This window comes from Camelus ferus, chromosome 6 (assembly GCF_009834535.1).
Source record: "Camelus ferus isolate YT-003-E chromosome 6, BCGSAC_Cfer_1.0, whole genome shotgun sequence".
In the NCBI taxonomy this organism is placed as follows: Eukaryota; Metazoa; Chordata; class Mammalia; order Artiodactyla; family Camelidae; genus Camelus; species Camelus ferus.
In genome coordinates this window covers 65,327,721-65,346,453 of record NC_045701.1, presented here as the reverse complement: position 1 = coordinate 65,346,453, position 18,733 = coordinate 65,327,721, and the positions used below count along the sequence as shown (strand labels likewise).

Sequence of the window (18,733 nt, the reverse complement as noted above, 5' to 3'; positions counted from 1 at the left end):
GTAAATGCTGTGTCTGTCTGCTTCCCAGGCCCCTACACCTAATTTCATAAGCCATTAAGATTTTGGAAGGGCCTGGAGGCCCAGGCCCTGCACTGCCCCAATTAGGCTGAAACGTAAACCAGCAATGCACCACGCTGTGACCCTCACAGCCGGAGCAGACCCCAGGCAGTGCACTACCTGGGGCAGGCATTCGGCCCCAGCAACAGCAACGAGACCACACATTCTCCAGCTTGGACCTGAGTACGTCCCATGTGCGACAAGCTGTGTGTTTCAAATCGTGCACACAAATGGGGCAAGGAGCATTCTGAGTCAGTCCTGTGTCAGGAGTCACGAGGCAAATAATGGCAAGAGCAAGAGAAAAAAAGCAAGCAGCCACTCATCATTTCCTTCCTGATGCCCCTGCGCCAGAGTGGGAGGTGCTGTCCTAACACGTAGCTCAGTAAGCTTTGGAGGTAAGCTAAATGACATTCTAGATCCAGCCATCCCTGGGGAAAAATCAGAGACAACGTTCTAGAATAAGGAAAAAAAAAAAAAACCCCAAAAGATAATAAGGACCATTCATTGCAAGCAAAAAGAATCATCACTAAGTCGAGGCTTTGTTTTCCAGTACCTCATTTTATTCCTAAATGAAAAATAAATTCCTACATCTCAGAGAACATGGTAGAGCCAAAAACAAAGTGAAAAAACACTTAAGCTCTAGAGTTACACAAACTTGGTTTCAAATCTCAATACCACTGCTGCGATACGATACACGTTATTTATCCTCGTAGCCCAGTTTTCCTATTTGTTAAAAAGTAGATGGCGAGATCTATGCTCAAGAGTTGTTGTGGGGGTTAATGGAAAAAATGCGCCTGGAATTATCAAATATAATACCCACAAAGGTAGGTACTCGATAAAGACTAACTCCCTTCCATTCCTGGAAATTAAAAAGGCCTTCAATTAGTGTTGCCTGGAGCACTGAGGGGGAGAAAGGATGGTTTTTGCTACCAAACAATGGGACCCCAGGATGGCAGGAAACAGGTCCCCACAAGAGCTACCTCCTGCATCCTTTCCTCTCTCTGTCCCACTCTGACTTTTCAAAATAAAGAAGCAAAGACTAAAAAATATGATAACCACAAAGCTTCACCCATGCTGAGATGACCGGACAAACAAAACATCAGAGAATTCCAGTTTTCCCAAACCATCACACCCTTAGTCTATGAAAATAGGCAACAGGCAGTTGAAGATTTAAGGGTGACTGTCCAGGAACACAACTAACCCTTTGCAGGAGCGGGGCAGAGGAGTCAGCCCTGTGTGCAGGATGCCGTCTGTAAGCCATTTGACTGGGAAGTCCAGGCTCATGGTGAAGTTCAGCTTGGAAAAAGTCACTTATTCACATGTCTGGGTCCAAGAATTTAAAATGCTGACTTTTATCTGGTAATTCATTGCAATGTGGGGTGAGTTGGTGCCTTTTAAAAATATTTTTCTGCAGAGTTCTGTAGAACCTTTTTATGAACCACAGAAAGTCAGAGGGAATATAAATATCGCATCTCCTGCAAACCTAGTAATTTGACTGGGTTGGGGACTTTTTGGCCTAGAATTTTCCTACTAAAAGTCAGCGAAGTAAAGTGAAAAGAGCAACAGATCAGAAATTGGGAGAATTTAATTCCAATTCCATTTCTATTGTGTGCTAGTTGTGTGACCCTGACTAAGTCACCCTCAACTGCTCACCCCGGAACGAAGGGGCTAGAATAGAGTGACCACTCCTGTAGGAATCAGCGGAAGTGCTTGCCCTCCCTGCCCGGTGGTTGGGGGCAGGACCTGGGAATCTTCATTGTTAACAAACACCTGTGATTCTTAAGTCCACTGCAGTTGACAAATCACTGGAAAAGACGATCCCCAGAGGACCTCTCAGACAGGACACTGATTCTAAATGCGTTTGTCCTAATGGAAGTGCTGGTTTGCTTGTAAATCAGTTCATAGTTTATGTACATGTTGAATCTTTCCCTCCCCTTTGCTTTTTCTAACCAAAGATATTGCCTCATTTTCTTCTCACTCCTAGCTAACTAACCAAGGCTAAAACACAACATCCTGTCCAACCTTCATTTTTCAAATGAGCCAAATAAATTTCAGTGTCCCTGACTCCCAGGTCAGTGCCTTGTTCAAGAGCTCTTGTACTTGGATTTCCTATGTCGTTTCCCTCGCCCAACAGTGAAGTCTTCAGTTTGGTTCCAAAGCCCTGCGTTTCTTCTACTTCCTGCAACAGCTGAGATTTCTCTAGAAATCTCTCATCCATGTATTTGCCCTGGTTAACTGAGTGGGTCACTGTATAAGGGGGTTTGGTACCAGACAGTCTGTAAAAATAAAACTAGTCAGAGGTGGAGGAGAATGATGGAGGTGATAAAATACTGGTGAAATGAGTGGTTTGTTACAGGGGAAGTCACCTGAACTCTCCGTGAGTGGACCACCATCCAGCCCCTGATGGTCAGAGGCTAAGATCCTCAAAGAGAGAAATAGGGACAAGTACCAAGTCTTCCATAAAAACAAATGTATTCAAAAATAAATATTCTTTATTCATGGATATATCCTTTTTACTTTATGGTATTAAATTACCTTTTCCTTTTTGAAATGATAGTAAAACAATCAGTTTTACAACTTTACTTGATTAAAAAAAAAAATGACATTTAAAACCCCATGGAGGTTCCCCAGCCCTTGTTTTGGTTTGATTTTTATTTGAACTTTTATTGACCTCATGTGGCTGAAAATCTCCTAGGAAAACGTGTCCTCTCACTCTCTCTCTCTCCCAGCGGAGGTACATGGTCTATCGCAGCCAAAGCATCTAAAAGGGGCTCCCCCATCAGCAGCACTGGAGCAGTGATGGCCATGCATTTTTAATCATCAGTTTCCAATGGAACATCTTCAAGGGAAAGTTTTCTCTGCTTGAGCCCATTCAGAAGTGGTGATTTGGGGGAGCACCTTGACCTTTTTCAAAAGGAGCCCCACGGTGTTTGGGGGTTTTTTGGTAAGTGGTGGGGAAGATATTAATATTCTTATTTCAAATACGAAGGCAGAAACAGGAAGTGTGCACTTGGGTCTGTGAGTTGCCCTTTCTCAGTCCGAGCCTGTCTTGATGATCTGTGAGTCCTAGCTCGCTGTATTCATTTGCTGTTCTGTGTACTTTCAGGTAGGGTTTCCTCAGATTTTAATACATTTGCCTGGTGACCTGAAAAAAGAATCCTTTTAAAAGTCTCCATTCTGGGCTCCCCTTTTCTACATTTTCCCAGTCTCTCAATACCTGGTAGAGCACTTCCGATGAAAGAGCGGGGCAGCGGGTTAGATTTCACACTTGAGCAGCTCTGAAAAGGGAGGGAACGTTTATACCCAAGGCAATGTACTTGGCTGGGAGTCTCTGTTCCCTTTGCTATTTCTGCAGATATTTATGCTTAAAAAGAAATTTCTCCCACCCCTGCAGCACAGCCAAACTTCTCCTCTGGCAGGATCCAGTCACACACACACACAAACAACAAAAAAATCTCTTTGCCTAAGAAAAGCAGATGAGCTGGGGTAGAAAAGAAGAGGACAAACACCACGACATGGGGCCATTTTACAAAGGTAGAGGGGAGCATAAAACTATGACTTCCATCAGGTAAAACATGGCCTCCCATGTCCGTCTTTGTTGGGGTGCATATGGAGACATGTCTAACATTCTTGCCCCAAATCTGCCCTTCAACTTATCTGGGAGAAAAGATTTATCGTCTTTTCTTTAGTTATTCAGTCCTTCATTAAGCCTTTCCAACCACAGAGAGGAGAACTTGAGACTTGTGGAAGATAGCAACAAAGATTTCTTATCCTTCCCCATCGGCCTAAGTCCCCAAGCTGCCGGGTCCCTGCAGGCAGCGGCAGGACCCCTCCCTCACTCCGCCTGGGTCTGTGTGGAGGCCTCTGGCTTGCTTACATAAAGGAATTCCAACTAGGATTTCAAGGGAAGCCTGGCTCCCACTCCCCCACCACTCCCAGCAGGCCGGTTCTGCAAAAAGGTATTCCCATATTCAGGATTCTTAGAGTATTTCTATGTTAAGTATCTGCTTGAATTACAGGGTTTGATGCCGACCTTTTAAACTGACAATTCCTAGTACTTTGAAGGAACTTTCACACTGCACAACTCAATTCCTATGGGGGAGAAGGATTCTAAGTAAGAGGTATGTCCTTCTTTCTCAAGACTGGGTTCACATGCAGATGCAAGGAACTAATGTTTCTTTTTTCTTTCTCTTTTTCAAAATATATGCATTGAATGTGTAAGTGCCCAGCATTTTCCTTGCCTCTGAGGATGCACAGATAAGACTTGATCACAGCCTTGAAGGGGCTCACACTCGCAAGACTAGAGAGGAGGGCTGGGTTCAACTGCGGGCAAGTCTGAGAGAAGAGGGGCTGATGAGGGCGGTGGTGTTAGAAGTCTTCGTGGTGATGGTGGTTGAGGCTTTTAAAATACAAAACAGATACTCAGAGAAGAGTCATGTCGCTAGAAAGGAAACACTAAATACTTCCAAGATGCAAAACAACCTGGGGCTTTGAGAAAAGCCTAAGAATTCAAGTAAGAATCAAGAGCTTGAGCAATCGGTCTTGGTCTTGTCAACAATTTACTGGGTACTTTAGGCTCTTCCTCCAAAGTGTTCTGTAACTGCAGGGTGCCTTCTAAATAGAAGATGAAATTATTATTATAAGGTCCATTTAAATAAACCTCTTATATGAAAACGTCACCTCTTTCCAATTTGTTGAAGTAAGAGAGTCATAATATTTATTTCATCTAGGGGGTGTGAAGCTTAGTTGGGATTAATTTACTTCATTACTCCTTCCAGGGCACTTAAAATTTTATATAATCCCACATGTGGTTTGTACGAACTGACTTCAGGAGGATTTGATGAGAAACAGTATGAATATTTCATCAAGTTTTTTCACCATTCTTTCAAGTATAAACACCCTCATTCTAAGTTTTCCAGTCCCATGTTACAAGGCACCTGGTCACTGTGAGAGCTTCCCCAGGGGAGTCCTCAGCCAGTGTCGTTGCTGCCTCATTGACCACCACAGAATCCCTCTGCAGCAACATCCCCACCCCCCTGCCCCGTCTCCTCTACGCTTGAGGGATGTGAGATGCTGGTACAGCATGTACTGTTCACATGACTACCTATTTCCCCAAGTGGACTGTGAACAACCACAGGCCATCAACCTACTCATGTTCTGAATCTCTAGCATCTTACACGGTAACTTGCAGAGAGGAGGTGATTACGTAAATGTTCGTCGAATGAATGCGTGCACACACACCCCTGCTCTTGTTAGAAGGCAAAGCCAGCCTGCGTCTTCTGACCACGTGACTTGCCCCCCTGTTTCTCTTCTTCTGCTGTTCGTCCTCACCCCCACATCTTCCCTTTGCTCTCTCCCTCACCTAGTTTGATCTATTTGAGGCAGAGGTTTTCAACCTTGATTGCACAGTAGAATCACTGGGGGCAGTTTACAAATAAAATAAACACTACTGCCTGGCCCCACCAGCAGGGATTTGGGTTTACTTGGTTGGGGGAGGGGGCCCTGGTGTTGGTATTTTGTAACTGCTCCTCTTGTGAGGGGGGAGTGCAGCCAGGCCTGAAAGACACTGATTTAAAGTGATACTCCAGTCTCATCTTCTCCTGAAAAGGCAACTGCGCCTCTGATGAGTTTACCTTCCTCTGGCTTCAAAGTAGTAACTGTTTCAACCACCTACGAGATCACAAATCAAACGCTGCCTGTGACAATACCTTAATATTTGTTTGTTCTTTAATCCACACACTGCATTTGGGTTCACCTCCCATCCTTAGACCAGAAGAGCCCTGAAGGCAGGAACTGTGTCTTCTGCTTATTTGCATGCACGCCATGCATGTGGTGAGCCCAAAGACATATTTGATGATTAAAAACTAAAAGCAAAACACATAATAGAAGCCATTTTAACTCTACTCTAAGATATGTCCTTGGTAAGAATAAAACTGCTGCAAAAAGGGTGGGGCAGGATTGAAGCAGAGGAGGAAAAGAGTAAATAAAAGTCAAATGGAAAAAAAAGCTAAATTAGTCCAAAAGAAAATGTTTCCCAGCTTCTTAAGAGGGTTTTTGCAAACACTGATGCAGAATAAACAAGAGAATTAACTTGGCTTGTGCCCTGATAAGGAGATTTCTTTCTTGGTTATATAATTTTACAAAGTTTCCAGGGTGTAAAGAAAATAATCACCCAGGGAGGACTCCTTGCCTTGGACCATACAATTCAGCTCTTGGGTTAATCGGCTCGCAGATCTGCTCAGCTTGACCTGACCCCCTTCCAGCCCTGTGGTCTCAGACTAAGCCTCACATCCAAGAGCCCTGGTGTAGAGCTCAATGTCACAGAAAGGGGATAAAACGTAATCCTTAGTCCATAACCTTGATCTTTTGGTGCAGTGGCCTCTGCCTGTGCATTAAGGAAAAACAAACAAACAAACAAACAAAAAAAACCCCATCCTGGTATATTCTCCAAGTGGCTGGTGTTCCACGGGTCTGCGTTATTACCCCAGAATGATCCAGGCAAGTTTTTCCTCTAAATTGTGTTAAAAGGAAGTATTCATCGGTGCAATTACCTTAAAAGCTAGCTTTAAAGTATTGTTCTTTGCACAGATCCCAGAAAAGGTTTCTCTTCATATGGCTTCTGTACTTGGTCATGAAGCAAGACCACAGGAAGGGCTCAGTGAATCACTAGGCACCCTCTGCTACGGTGAGATAAGGTCATCAGATAGAGACGTGTTTTCTATATCAAACTTTATCCTGGTTATTAGGCCACAAATTTAACAACCGGTCCAAGAGGCAAGCACCTTTCTATAGAGTACTTAATTAAATTTCTATAGATTAATTGGTTGGCCACTGGTCATATTTTACTTTAATTTCTAATTATTGTTTGAAAACACAATTCAATGGCATTTAACGCTGCTCTTGATTGATTGGTAATGATAGTAACAAGCTGTCCTTTGTAGATTAAGATAACATCACTGACCCATCTAATAGGATATGAGTTGATAGACTGTCACTGATCTATCCATGCTTTGCTCTTGGTTCTTCTCGTGACCAGTGGCCTGCATTTGACCTTATCAGCCAAGAACCCAAAGCCACCAAAAGCCTCCAGTCACCAAGGAGATACAAAATAATAGCATTGGTCATACCAGCCACACTTCCTGTTGACACTGACAAAATGGAAAGGACTGGTTAATTGATTAAAACAAAAGAAAAAGAAAAATGTGGCTCTAACTTCTTTATTTCCTAATAATTGCTAACTAGAATTAGTAAGATGAGGGTCTGGGAACCTGGAATCCATGACGCCGTACATAATAAGCTGAATCATAAAATCAGTGTGTGCCACCTAAAATCTAATACAGAGCTTAACTACAAGTTTTCAAGGAGTGGGGTTAAGGATCCATGACAATGACTGAATTCACAAGGAGTTTTGCTTCCCCAAATTAGAGTTTAGGTAGTAGTGCTCGACAATCCTTAATTATCTCCCTTGCAGCTACAAACAGGGCTTATTTAACATGCTTTCTAACTTAGGGTACAAACCAAAGGTCATTCAGTTCCTCAGGAACATTTTTGGATGCATTCCACCGAAAGAGAAGTAATGGGTTTAGAACCCACGATACTTGAATCACCGGGGAAAAGGTACCACTGAGGTAATGAGCACGCCAGGGCCTGAGAACTCAAGAATGTTTCCCTAAAGGAAAACAAGCAGCTCCATCCTCTCAGAACATGGCTGACTCAATCATCAAGCTGGAATGTTATTTACATAGTCCCAAGCAAACTAAGAATCCTCTGGTCTGTAACCAAGTGCACTCAGAAAGTTATGTCTGGAACAGGCAAAGGTTCATGTCTGTTTTTGATGATTCCTGAGTCCTTGAAAAAGAGCCAGTTTACCTAATGCAGGCAATGGGCAACAACTCCCTTCCCACCACCTTCTCCAGAAAGACCACCAGGGTGATATTTCATGCCTCTCTAATTAACAACTTGGATTTGTGATGTATTTAGCAAGATGGGCAAATCTGGGTTCTGAATTCAGCCCCATCTAACAAATCAGAATAAACATCCTGTCTTCTTCTTACAGGAGAGGTCGTGATGGAACCTGGTCCACACAGCACGGTAAATGTGAAGTTAGACATCAGAGAAAAATAAACTTCCTAATTATGAAACATTTTACCAAAGGGGTCAGACTGTGCTGTTCCTTTCTTTGGAATGGAAGGGAAGACTAAGAAAGATGTAGAAAGTAACCTTTCTAACCTTTCTGGATGAAAGGAGGGGGCGAGTCTCACTTGAGTCTGGGATATAAAGTGTAGATAGAGAGCTCAGAAAGAGTCATGATCCTTTTGGATAATCTCTGGCATCATTCAGTACTCTGAACCACCAGCTTATGAGTTAATGCATAAGTACCCAGATCTGAGGAATAGTTTATTCACTTAGCAGGATCTGTGTGACCTGAGGATTTCAAAACAAACTAACCTCAAAAAAAGGCATCATCCTTATTTGATTTATACACAAATTATCTAGCCCTCAACAAATACCAGCTAAGGTTAAATGATCATTCATTCACCCTTTAGAGGTAGAGAGTTTGAGATCCCTAGAGGTGTGGACTATGGTCACTTACAATCTATTGGCAAATATCAGGGGGCAAGCTAACTCTCTGGGGTCTATTTTTATATTTTCTCTCCTCTATGTGACTTGTCTCCCCACGTTATAATAACCACTACTGAGGCAGGCAGGGATGCCGGTTTCTTTACCCACCCATTGACAGTGTTGGCCCAGGACAGACAGCGTGGCCATCTTTCAGAAGATGAACACTCAGTTTGCTGGTACATCTTGCCCTCTGACCTTGACAGCCAGAGAACATTGTCCAAGCCCTCACCTGTCTTCGCTCTGAACCAAGGTCCTGGAGAATCAGCCGGGTGTTCACACAGTGACTCCAGGTGTTTCCTAGTGCAGCTGTCACACAACTGGACCCAGAAGTGCCTGAAATGAAACAGGGCAAAACCATGATTACGGACACCCTCTCTCACACGGTGTTTCACACAAACAAAAGTCCATTCACTGCTCATTGCTCAGACAGTACCTGGCAGACTGGTTCACTACACAGAATTTGATGAATTAGAGAAGAAGGAGGTGGGGGTTAAGGAATATGAGACTTAAAAAAGAAAGCAGCATGAGTTTCCTTCAGCCTCGGGGAAAGTGACCACCTCTGGGCCCAAAGATAACAGAGTTATATATCAATGAGACATTGCATTGCAAGGCAGCTTGGAGCCATTGCTAATAATAAATCAAGCCATTCAAGATGCATGGCAGAAAGGCACAATGCTACTATATAGAATAAGAGCCAGTTATGAAACAGTCTTAGTTTAATAGAGTTGTAAGACTTTCAGCTTGATAAGAGTCTTAATTCGATTTTCCTTATCAATATAGAAATGGTAGCATATGTATATAAAATTCCTATGCCTTTCTAACCCTGGCACATACACACACCCAGAAGAGGAATCTGGAAGATCTCACCATTTCCTATCTAATCTGTATTAGACATTCTTATCCCAGAGCAACATTCTTTTACCTTCTAAGACTTTCCTATAAGGGGGAGGATGTGAAGTAAACTATCTGAGCTTCTGGTCTACACCAAGTTGCATTTCAGCTACTATCTTACACCTTCTGAGCTGCAGTGATCCACCCTGACATCACCAGGAGGAGACATCCCTGTGCTCCTCCTCTTCTTGCTCGTTAGAGGCAGGCTTGCAAGTCCAGCCACTTAGAAGCCAGCCCCCTACTATCATAGCCGGCACATCCCGAGGTCTCTTCCAAACTCCTGTGCCTACTTTGGCCTCAGCCATGGGAGGAGGCCTAGTGTAAGGGGATACAGTGGGGCTTTTAGTTTGCCTTATATCCTTATATATATTGGAAAGAGATGGAAAGATGCCACCTCTTTCCAATGGAGAAACTAAATACAGAGAGGCTGAAATCCATTGAATCAGCTAAAACAAAATGAGGCCTTGAGTTTCTCATTTGTTGCCTGCTCACGGCATCATCTGATTTTTCACCCTCTCCGTATGGAATAGGAACTGGTCCTCTTTTCTGGGCCAGACATCTCTCAGGGTGGTCTCTCAATTCTGCATGGCCTTAAGCTCCTGGGCTCAAATACAGTCACAGATGAATGTGGTTCAGTGGTTCTAGGTTGGAGGTGATTTTGCTGGCAGCGTCTAAGGGAGCGCTGTGGTATCCAGAGGGCAGAGGCCAGTGATGTTGCTAAACACCCTCTGATGCACAGGATAGCCCCCACAACAAAGAATCCAGCCCCGGGCATTACAGTGCCGAGGTTGGGAACCCATGGGTTAGAAAAAACAAGGATCTATTTTCTCTGGTTCAAGCAGGCATGGAAATGAATTAGATAGAATCAACAACGGGGGCCTCAACAAGCCTGAGGATTTCAGAATGAGGGAGAACTCAGGGTAGGAAAGAAGGAAATTTAGGGTGACCTTGGTTCATCATGCACACAATTCAAAACACACACAAATTAATTTGAAAACAAAGAATCTAGACTGTGCTGATCTGATCATCCCGCTCCCTTACTGAAAATCCTTTGGCAGTCCTTGTGCTTGAGGATAAAACACTAACTGCTGAACAAGGCGATCTGGGCACGTTGTGATCTGCATCTGCATCTGTCTCTGGCCGCATTTCTCTAAGCTCTCCCCGTGGACGGTCCCGCACCCTTCTGACTTCTCTGTCCCCATTCTCCTTCATCTCTCGTCAGCAGTTGATAAAGCTTCCCCCTCTTCTGGAATCCAATATACCGGCCTCTTCTGCTTCTCCTTGTACCAACCATGCTGATTACTCCTTTTCCTTCTCTGCTTTTCCTCTCCCTCTCTTCTGAGTTGTGGCTGGACCTCAGGGAGCTGGCCATGACCAAATTTCTTCCTCTCAAATAGCCACATGCATCAGTGGCTAGGAAGGCAATATACATTAATAAAGAGGCCAAGTGTCTTCATCTTAACATGTAGTAGCTCTTCACTACCACAGAGAGATGTACTGTCTTCCATTTTTCTTGAAACACACAACCCTCTCAGTCTATCTGCCATTTGTTCCTTTTTGATAGAGACACACTAACAGAGAAATTTTTTTTCCTGCTATAAGAAAACCAACACCACAGGGGCAATGGCGACTGATGTTCCTTTTTCTTGCATTTTTACAAAACAGCTTTGTTGAGATAATTCACACATCATACAGCCCCCTCATTTAAAGTGTACAGTTCGATGGTTTTTTACTATATTCAGAGTTGCTCGACCATCACGACAATCAACTTTAAAACATTTCGTCATCCCAAGAAGAAACCCCATCCCCCTGAGCCATAAGCCTCCAGTCCCTCTTTCCGGCCCTGAAGCCCTAGGCAATCATTAGTCTACTTTTTGTTTAATATGAAGTGTTAGGAGGTGATGGGGAGTAGTGGAGGTGGGTCAGTTAGAGAATTCATCCATGATCTCCAGGGGATAACTCCTATCCAGGTCCAGCGGCTCTGGACATATGGCATATGTCCATATGGCAATGAGTTCATGGTTAGCCACATCTTTTGATCTTTTAATTTTGAAAATCAATATTTTAAAATACAATCTCCTGATTGTAAAAGGTTGGCTGAATTTTAAAAATTTTTAAGAAATGCATAAATAAACATGCTTATGAGCCACGTATGACTCATTGCCACCAAGTTTGCAATGTCTGCTCCAAATGGCGTGTCCACACCATCGACAAGGATACCACCCTTACATGGATGATTTCTAAGCCTTTGTCTCAACCTCTCACTTGCCCCAGCATCTGTCCTCCATTTTCAACCACAAGATCAGCATGCCTGACATAATGAATTCTGGTACCATAAATTCAGTATCTTCAAATCAAGCTCATAGCTTCCCATATCAACTTCCTTCTCTTTCTTTGTCCCTTTCTTTGGCCTTGTAGTTAATCTGTTTTGAAACCTCAGTTCCATTATGAAGTTTCTCCATCTCCCATGCTTCTCAACTCCAATAAACTGTGAAGTCTTATTGATTTAACTATAGAGACTCACCGACGTCCGTTCCTTACAATCCATTCCTCCTACCCTAACCGAGATCAGACTAACAGCAGCTTTCACCAGGGGATGGCTGCTGTCGCTTCCTAACTTCCTAACCGCTTCCACGCTGCTCTCCATTTCTCCCTACTAAAGCATCCTCTCTTCTTCCTGCCTGATTAATCTCTCCAAGAACACATCTAAGCAGGCTACCCTGCCACTTATGATCAGCTGCTCAAAAACTTTCAGTGGCTCCCAAGTGCCTTTAAAGAGTTCTAAATTCCTCAGATTGGCATTCAAAGCTCTTGCAGCCTGTGTCCAACCTGCCTCTCCACACCTCTTCCCTCCATTCCACTTCATAAAGAGTCTGCTCCAACTTAATCACTTCGTCCCCACGTCCCCTCCACACCTGGATGCCTCTATGTCCACAGGTGGTCTTCAATACCACTTCCTACATGCCACTTCCCTGATCATCACAGAAATAATGTCTTCATCCTCTAAACTCCCATAATCCTTGATTTTACTCTCATGTTACTGGCATTTTCTATCCTGTCGTATGTTACTTATGCACTTTTCTTACCACCTCTGATATATATTTTAAGAGGGCCAAATCTATGGCTGATTTATGCTAGAATGCCTGAACCACAAGGTCCGAGACCCAGAGAATGCTTAATAAATAATCATTAAATAGTCAATAAGTTATTTCTACTAAACTTTGAATCATGTTATATATTTGTTTTAGTGGCAGATTTACATTCTTAATTCTTTCTTACTTAAGCCAAAATTAATAGGTTTACATTTTTTAAGCAAACTCTAGAAGCTTGTTTCTTAGATGCCCGCTAGGTGACAGGGTAAAGTGAGCCTGAACTTTAAAGTTTGCCAAGGAACAGCTACACGTGAATAACCAGGAGCTGCTAACTAGATAAGCACTCAAAAAGTGTTTTTGGTAATAAAACTGTAGGTGCTTCCCAGGTCTGGATGATGTTTTCAGGAGTCAGAGCCACAGCTGACCAGTGGTGACTATTTAAAGAACTCCATGTCTCTAAACCAATGAAAATGGTATTAAAAAAAACACACTTGGCTGCTTTCCGGACAGGTAAGCTCGGGTCCTTACCAAGGGCCATGAGCAAAAATGACCATGAAAAATTTCCAACAGAAACCTTGAGTGAATAAACTTGAGGAGATATAAGTCTCAGGAGTGCTTACAAACATTAAGCCACCATAAAAGCAGTAACAGCAGGCCCCTGAAAGTTAATGATAAAGAGAAACAATATTTTTAAAGTTCTAAAGTTCTATACGCTTGGCACCAGGTAAGCCCTTTATATCAGGAGGGCTGACATCTTGTTTGAGCTCCATATCTCAGCTGCATCTTTCTTGATCCTCACAACCACCCTATGAGACAGGTAATATCATCAGCTCTATTGACAGACTAAGGCTATAAGAGATTAAGTAATTCTCCCAAGGTCACGTGTATGGTTAATGACAAAGCCGGGTTTGAGACCAAAGCTGACTGAATCTTAACCAACTATTCCAATTAGCCTTCTCCAGGCTCCTTATGTCAAAAAGCCTGCTATTCTGCAGCCCGGGGTGGGGTGGGGGGTGGGGGTGGCCGGGAAGGGCTTGAAGAGCCCAGAGGCTCATCTCTAGAAAGACACTGATGGAAGTATCCTGTGAGCATGTTATCAAATCATCTGAACTCTGTGTGTCACTCAGGCTCTACACTCGGTTTCCTTTGTTCTGATGTACAGCGATAACCTGGGGCAAGGGGTTTCCAGAAAGAGGATTATGCATGCCCTGGCTTGGCAAGTTATTTAACCTTGCTCAACTGGCCCAGCAGCTGGATTCATGCAAATCAGGTGGCCTGAAACTGACCCTCTCTGGTGGGAAGCTTAAAAATCTGGTCAGGATTGAAAAGTTATTTCACTTAATAGGGCTTCAAATAGGGAGAAATAATTGAAGGGTGTTTATAGGTGGTGGGATGGCTTAAGAAAGGGAGAGGGGAAGCTGTCAGGTACTATAAATTTGTAACTTTATTTTCAACTAGAAAACTCAGTGGTCTCTAATGTTGTTTGACTTTCAGGCACTCCTATGCAAGGGCTGACATAAATGATCATTAATGCTGTTATGGGAAATTTAAGGTAGAAGGAATTTGCTTACTGGCTTTTCAGAAAAGGTGATTTCCTGCCCAATGACCTAATTGGTCAGGAAACAGATAAGTAAATCTTCTTTATGCTCAATTTAAGCAGAAGTTTAAAAATTGGGACATTTTCTCTCTCTCTCTCTCCTTTTTGATGACTGTGGTATTTAGGTCTGCCAAACCAGTATGACTTCATTGTACTAGAATTTGGTTGATTCCAATACAAATTTTAAAAAAATCAAATAAGTGAACTAGGTTTTGAAAACATTTTCATTATTGGGGATTTTTCACAATCCCAGGATTGAGCTTGCAGAAGTATCTGGGTAAGCTACATAGAGAAAATCTAATTTATTTACACTGAAGTCAGGTCTCTGTAAAAAAGGACTGGGGGAACATTCATGCTCTACTCTCTCAGAGACACTGCTAGGCGAGTCAAAGCATGCTCTCTTTCTGTGACTGCTCACCCATCTGTAAAATGCGAATAATCATCCTTGCCTCTAGGGAACCAAAGGCTCTTGGTGACCCTTAGAAGGAGATATTTGATACGTATAAATGACAAGAACACTGATGATAAAACCCTGAAGATGAAATTCTAGGGAGAAATGAAGTTTATTCATCACTTTCTATATTTTTTATTCTTCTAATAATGAGGCACACTAGTACAGCTCAGTAATGAAGTGGTTAAAACAACAGGATTTGGATTCTGGATTATCTTTCATGACTATTATCTTTTGGATCCAATTCTGCACTCCTCTGGAGTGGGAGTTGATTATGAAGACAAATGTCTCACAAGGCAAGGGGCCCTCTCTCTACTCTGTACACAGGGTGTAGTCCTCGTGCAATCAGGCTGGAGGAGGATGATCAGGTTGCTATGTAGCCTTGATTTCCAGAAAGGTAATGATGGGCCTCTGGTACCAACTGGTGTCAGTATTCAGAAAGGGCCCGTTGGGGAGCTTTCAATGAGGAAACTCCTTCTCTGAAAACATTTCAATTCATGACTCCCGTGCTAAGCATTTCTGAGAGGTCAAACTGAGTCTCCAGTACCTAACATGAAAGTGTGCCCTGTAGCAAAAGGGTCAACTTTAAAAGAATAGACTTTTCCATGTTTAAAAAAAAAAAAAAAGTATAAACAAAGCAGCGACTCCCAGAATAGGAAGAGAGGGAGAGGAAAAGTTCATGGACTAAGAGGGCTGGATTTTCTGAACATTTCATCCCTCCTGCTCCTTTAGATGAAAGGTAACTTATTAAGGCTAGAAAGAGGAAATTAAAAAAAAAAAAAAAGAATTAAAATACTCACAAATGTTTTCAGTACTGAAATGAGTTTGGGGAAGGAGAAGGTATGTTACCATTGGAGTTGACATTCTCTTTCCTATGTCTTATCCTCACATCCTGAAGCATGTTCTATATAATGCATATGATCTGCTGCTGGCTAGGAGACAGGACCCTGGAGTTCGGTTTCTCACTTAGCTGTGGGCTTTTAATGAGACCAGATGGGAGAAGAGAGTGAAGTAACAAAGTACATCAGAGCAGGCCTTGGTAATGACCAGCTACTTCACTTCTCTGAGCCTCAATTTTCTCATCCATGGCAGGAAGGGGTTGTTCAAAATGATCCCAAGAGTCCCCACCTATACTGAGAACTTTGAATCTATGGCATTTTAATGGCAAGAAATTAGTTCCTCATTCCGGACCTCACTTTTTCCAGGAAGTTTGAGAATGCTCTACTCCATGTGCTGTCTTTGAATGTCTGTGCCCTACCCAGCACCCATTTAAGTCTGAAGAGAGTGCAGACTTGTGGTCCTTCTAAGCGCAGATTTCTCTCCAGACTAGGGATTTTTTCTTAGCCTATCCTACCTACTAAAACCTTATGATGGGTAAACACATACTGGCCAGTGGCCAAGCCCCAGGCAACCCAACTTCATAATAATAGAGCTTAAAGATGCGAGTCTAAGTGAGAGAGCAGGGATTAGAAGGGGATTATCATTCATTAAATTCAGGTTCTCCTGTTTCAGACCAGGCCCAGGGAAGTTGCTGAGCTTCAGCGTATGTTTTTTATTGGGTCATTCATTTGAACGGAGGAAGTGACTGAGAATCTTGTTCAGCCCCAATAGAAAGACGAAGTGGGGAAATACTTAGATCTGCTTTTCCCCAAGTTTCCCAGAGCAGCCTGAGTTACTTCTGCTAGTGGAGCATCAGCTCTTTTTCTATTTGAGGCAGAAAGCCAGAATTTCAGCAACCAACACTGAAGAGGATGAAGATGGGTAAAAGCCTAGGATAGGCCATTTGTAGAATAAGGATTCAAGATGACCTCCAAGCTCCACAAGGCCACAGGGCAAAGATACCATATAAAAGAGATTGAGGCAGGCTCAGACATCTATTCTCCAACAAATTAATTTCCTTGGGGGCTTGTGGTTCACTAACTGAACCTGTGAACCAGCTGTACTGAGCGTGTACTCCACTTCCTCAGGTCTTTGAAATTGACAATAGTCTGTAGGTCAAGTTCCAACGGAAGTGATATTTCTGACCTAGCTCTATAAATAGAGCACTGGAAAAAACCTATCAGCTGCAAATGGCCCAGGGACCACACGCTATCTATTAAGTAAGTAACCACAGTATCTGAGCTGCCATTTTAGATGAGAAAAAAATATCTTTTGTTATTTATAATCTTCTGAGCTTTGAGATTCTTAAAATACTTAAAAGCTATTAGTCTTCTTTCAGATTTACAAATAAAGGATCCGAGGCATAAAACCACACAGTAACTGCCTCAACAGAATCTGCCCACTGAGGAAGGCATTCGGCTTGAGTGAAGAATAAGTCTACTCCATTTCAGTATAGCACAAGATTTCCTTTCCAATGTCTGTTGGCTGGAGGTGAAAGAGGTGAATGCGGTCCAGAATCTTTACTTGCACAACACACCTAGGCTGATCCAAGTTACAATAAACTCATTACTGAGGAAGGTAAGAAGCGAGAAGAAGACAAGAAAAGGTGGGGTGATCAGAACCTTTGGAATGCAAGAATTAGGGATGTATTAATCCTCCACAGCAGAAAGCAGAAATAGAGTTAGTTAATCGCTAGGATAAAGACTGGCAGGCATCAGCACAAACCACTCAAATGACTCTGCTAGTTTTTGTGTGGGGAGAAAATGCTGTAAGTTTCCCATCGCTTTAGAGTGCTCATGTAAGTTATCTTTTCAACCAGGACACCTTTGAAAATGAAACAAGGATATCTTAAGAAGAATAGCAGGATAAAAGAGATAAATCAGGACTGTTCTGGGCAAACCAAGATGTATGGTGACCCTACAGAGATATCTTGTAGGAAAAATGTTCAGAGTTGGGATGAGGATGCTCACCCTACAAAGAATTGGTCATTCTAGAACCCATCTCATTTGCAGCAGAAGTTCTACAGGGCACACTGCATAGGACTTCTCTGCTAAGTCCACAGTAACAACCATGAAGGTCCTCAGAGACAGGTAGGAAAACACAAGCTTGGGAAGAATAGAACTAGGGTGTCAGAACTGAAAGGAATAATCTCCCCCGACCCAGCTCCGCTTCCAGCACTGCCCGGAAGCCCATGCCCTGAACCCTTTCTCTAATAACCCAGCTTTCCTCCTGCTACTCTCCATTTAAGGAAAAAAAATGGTGAATGGTGACCTGTAGCTAAGTCTCCTGATCCTTTGAAAAGAACTCTTTAATTAAAAATAAATTATGTGTGTGTGTGTGTGTGTGTGTGTGTATGAATCATTTTGCTGTACACCAGAAACTAACAAAATAAATGAATTCAGTCACTAGAGAAAACAAACTATCCTTAAGGAAATGCTAGCAAAATAAAACAAAGAAAACAAAAACCCAACATTTAAGGAAAACTGAAGCATTTTCTTTCTAATTTAGGCTTCATTCAATATAAGCCAGGAAGATGCTTATGTGAAACAGGTTTTCTTCCACAACAATGCATCCTACCTGCTCACTGTAAATCAGTGGATTTCTCTAATCGTGCCAGTCGGCCACCTGGGTGTGAGCTTTGCTTTGCTCTTCCACTCTCACTGTAGAATCTGAGGCAGCAAGAGGATACCAGAGATAGATTCTAGTAAGTCTTGTGTATTATAGCTGGTCATCATCTCACTTTGCTGGTCATCATCTCACTTTTTGACCATTTGATTTTTTTTTTCTAGGTCACTTTTTTTTTTTTTTTTCTTCCCTGGCTGAAGCAAAAGGAATATAGCCATACAGCCACTTACCCTGATTTCAGATTGTTAATAGTCCTGGCTGCTGGGGGAAAAAAAATCACCCTCAAGTGTGTGCATTGTCTTTGGATAAAGCTGGGAAGGGCAAAAAGTGGCATATTCTTTTTTTTTTTTAAACATTGTTTGGAATTTTTATATTTTTCAACTATTTTTATTTTTTATTTACTTATTTATTTTGTTTGTTTTTAAAGTAGAATATCTTTTATCTGTCACTCTTCCTGGGGAGACTGAAACTATAGCGAAGTAGTATCTGGTAGCTTTACATAAGGAATTAATTGGACAA

The 18,733-nt window shown here is 42.5% G+C and overlaps 1 protein-coding gene across 15 annotated transcripts in view; it reads right to left on the bottom strand.

The window, feature by feature from the left end:
- RAD51B (RAD51 paralog B) overlaps positions 1-18,733 on the bottom strand; it is a 723,675-nt gene that overhangs the window by 253,856 nt on the left and 451,086 nt on the right. For all 15 annotated transcript variants that reach the window (XR_004320787.1, XR_004320785.1, XR_004320786.1 and 12 more), the window contains exon 9: positions 8,909-9,012. Coding sequence is in view for 12 of the 15 variants with exons in the window: in XM_032482240.1 (XP_032338131.1) it covers positions 8,909-9,012 (104 nt within the window). In the remaining 3 variants the exon portion in view is untranslated. The remainder of the gene's footprint in view (positions 1-8,908; positions 9,013-18,733) is intronic.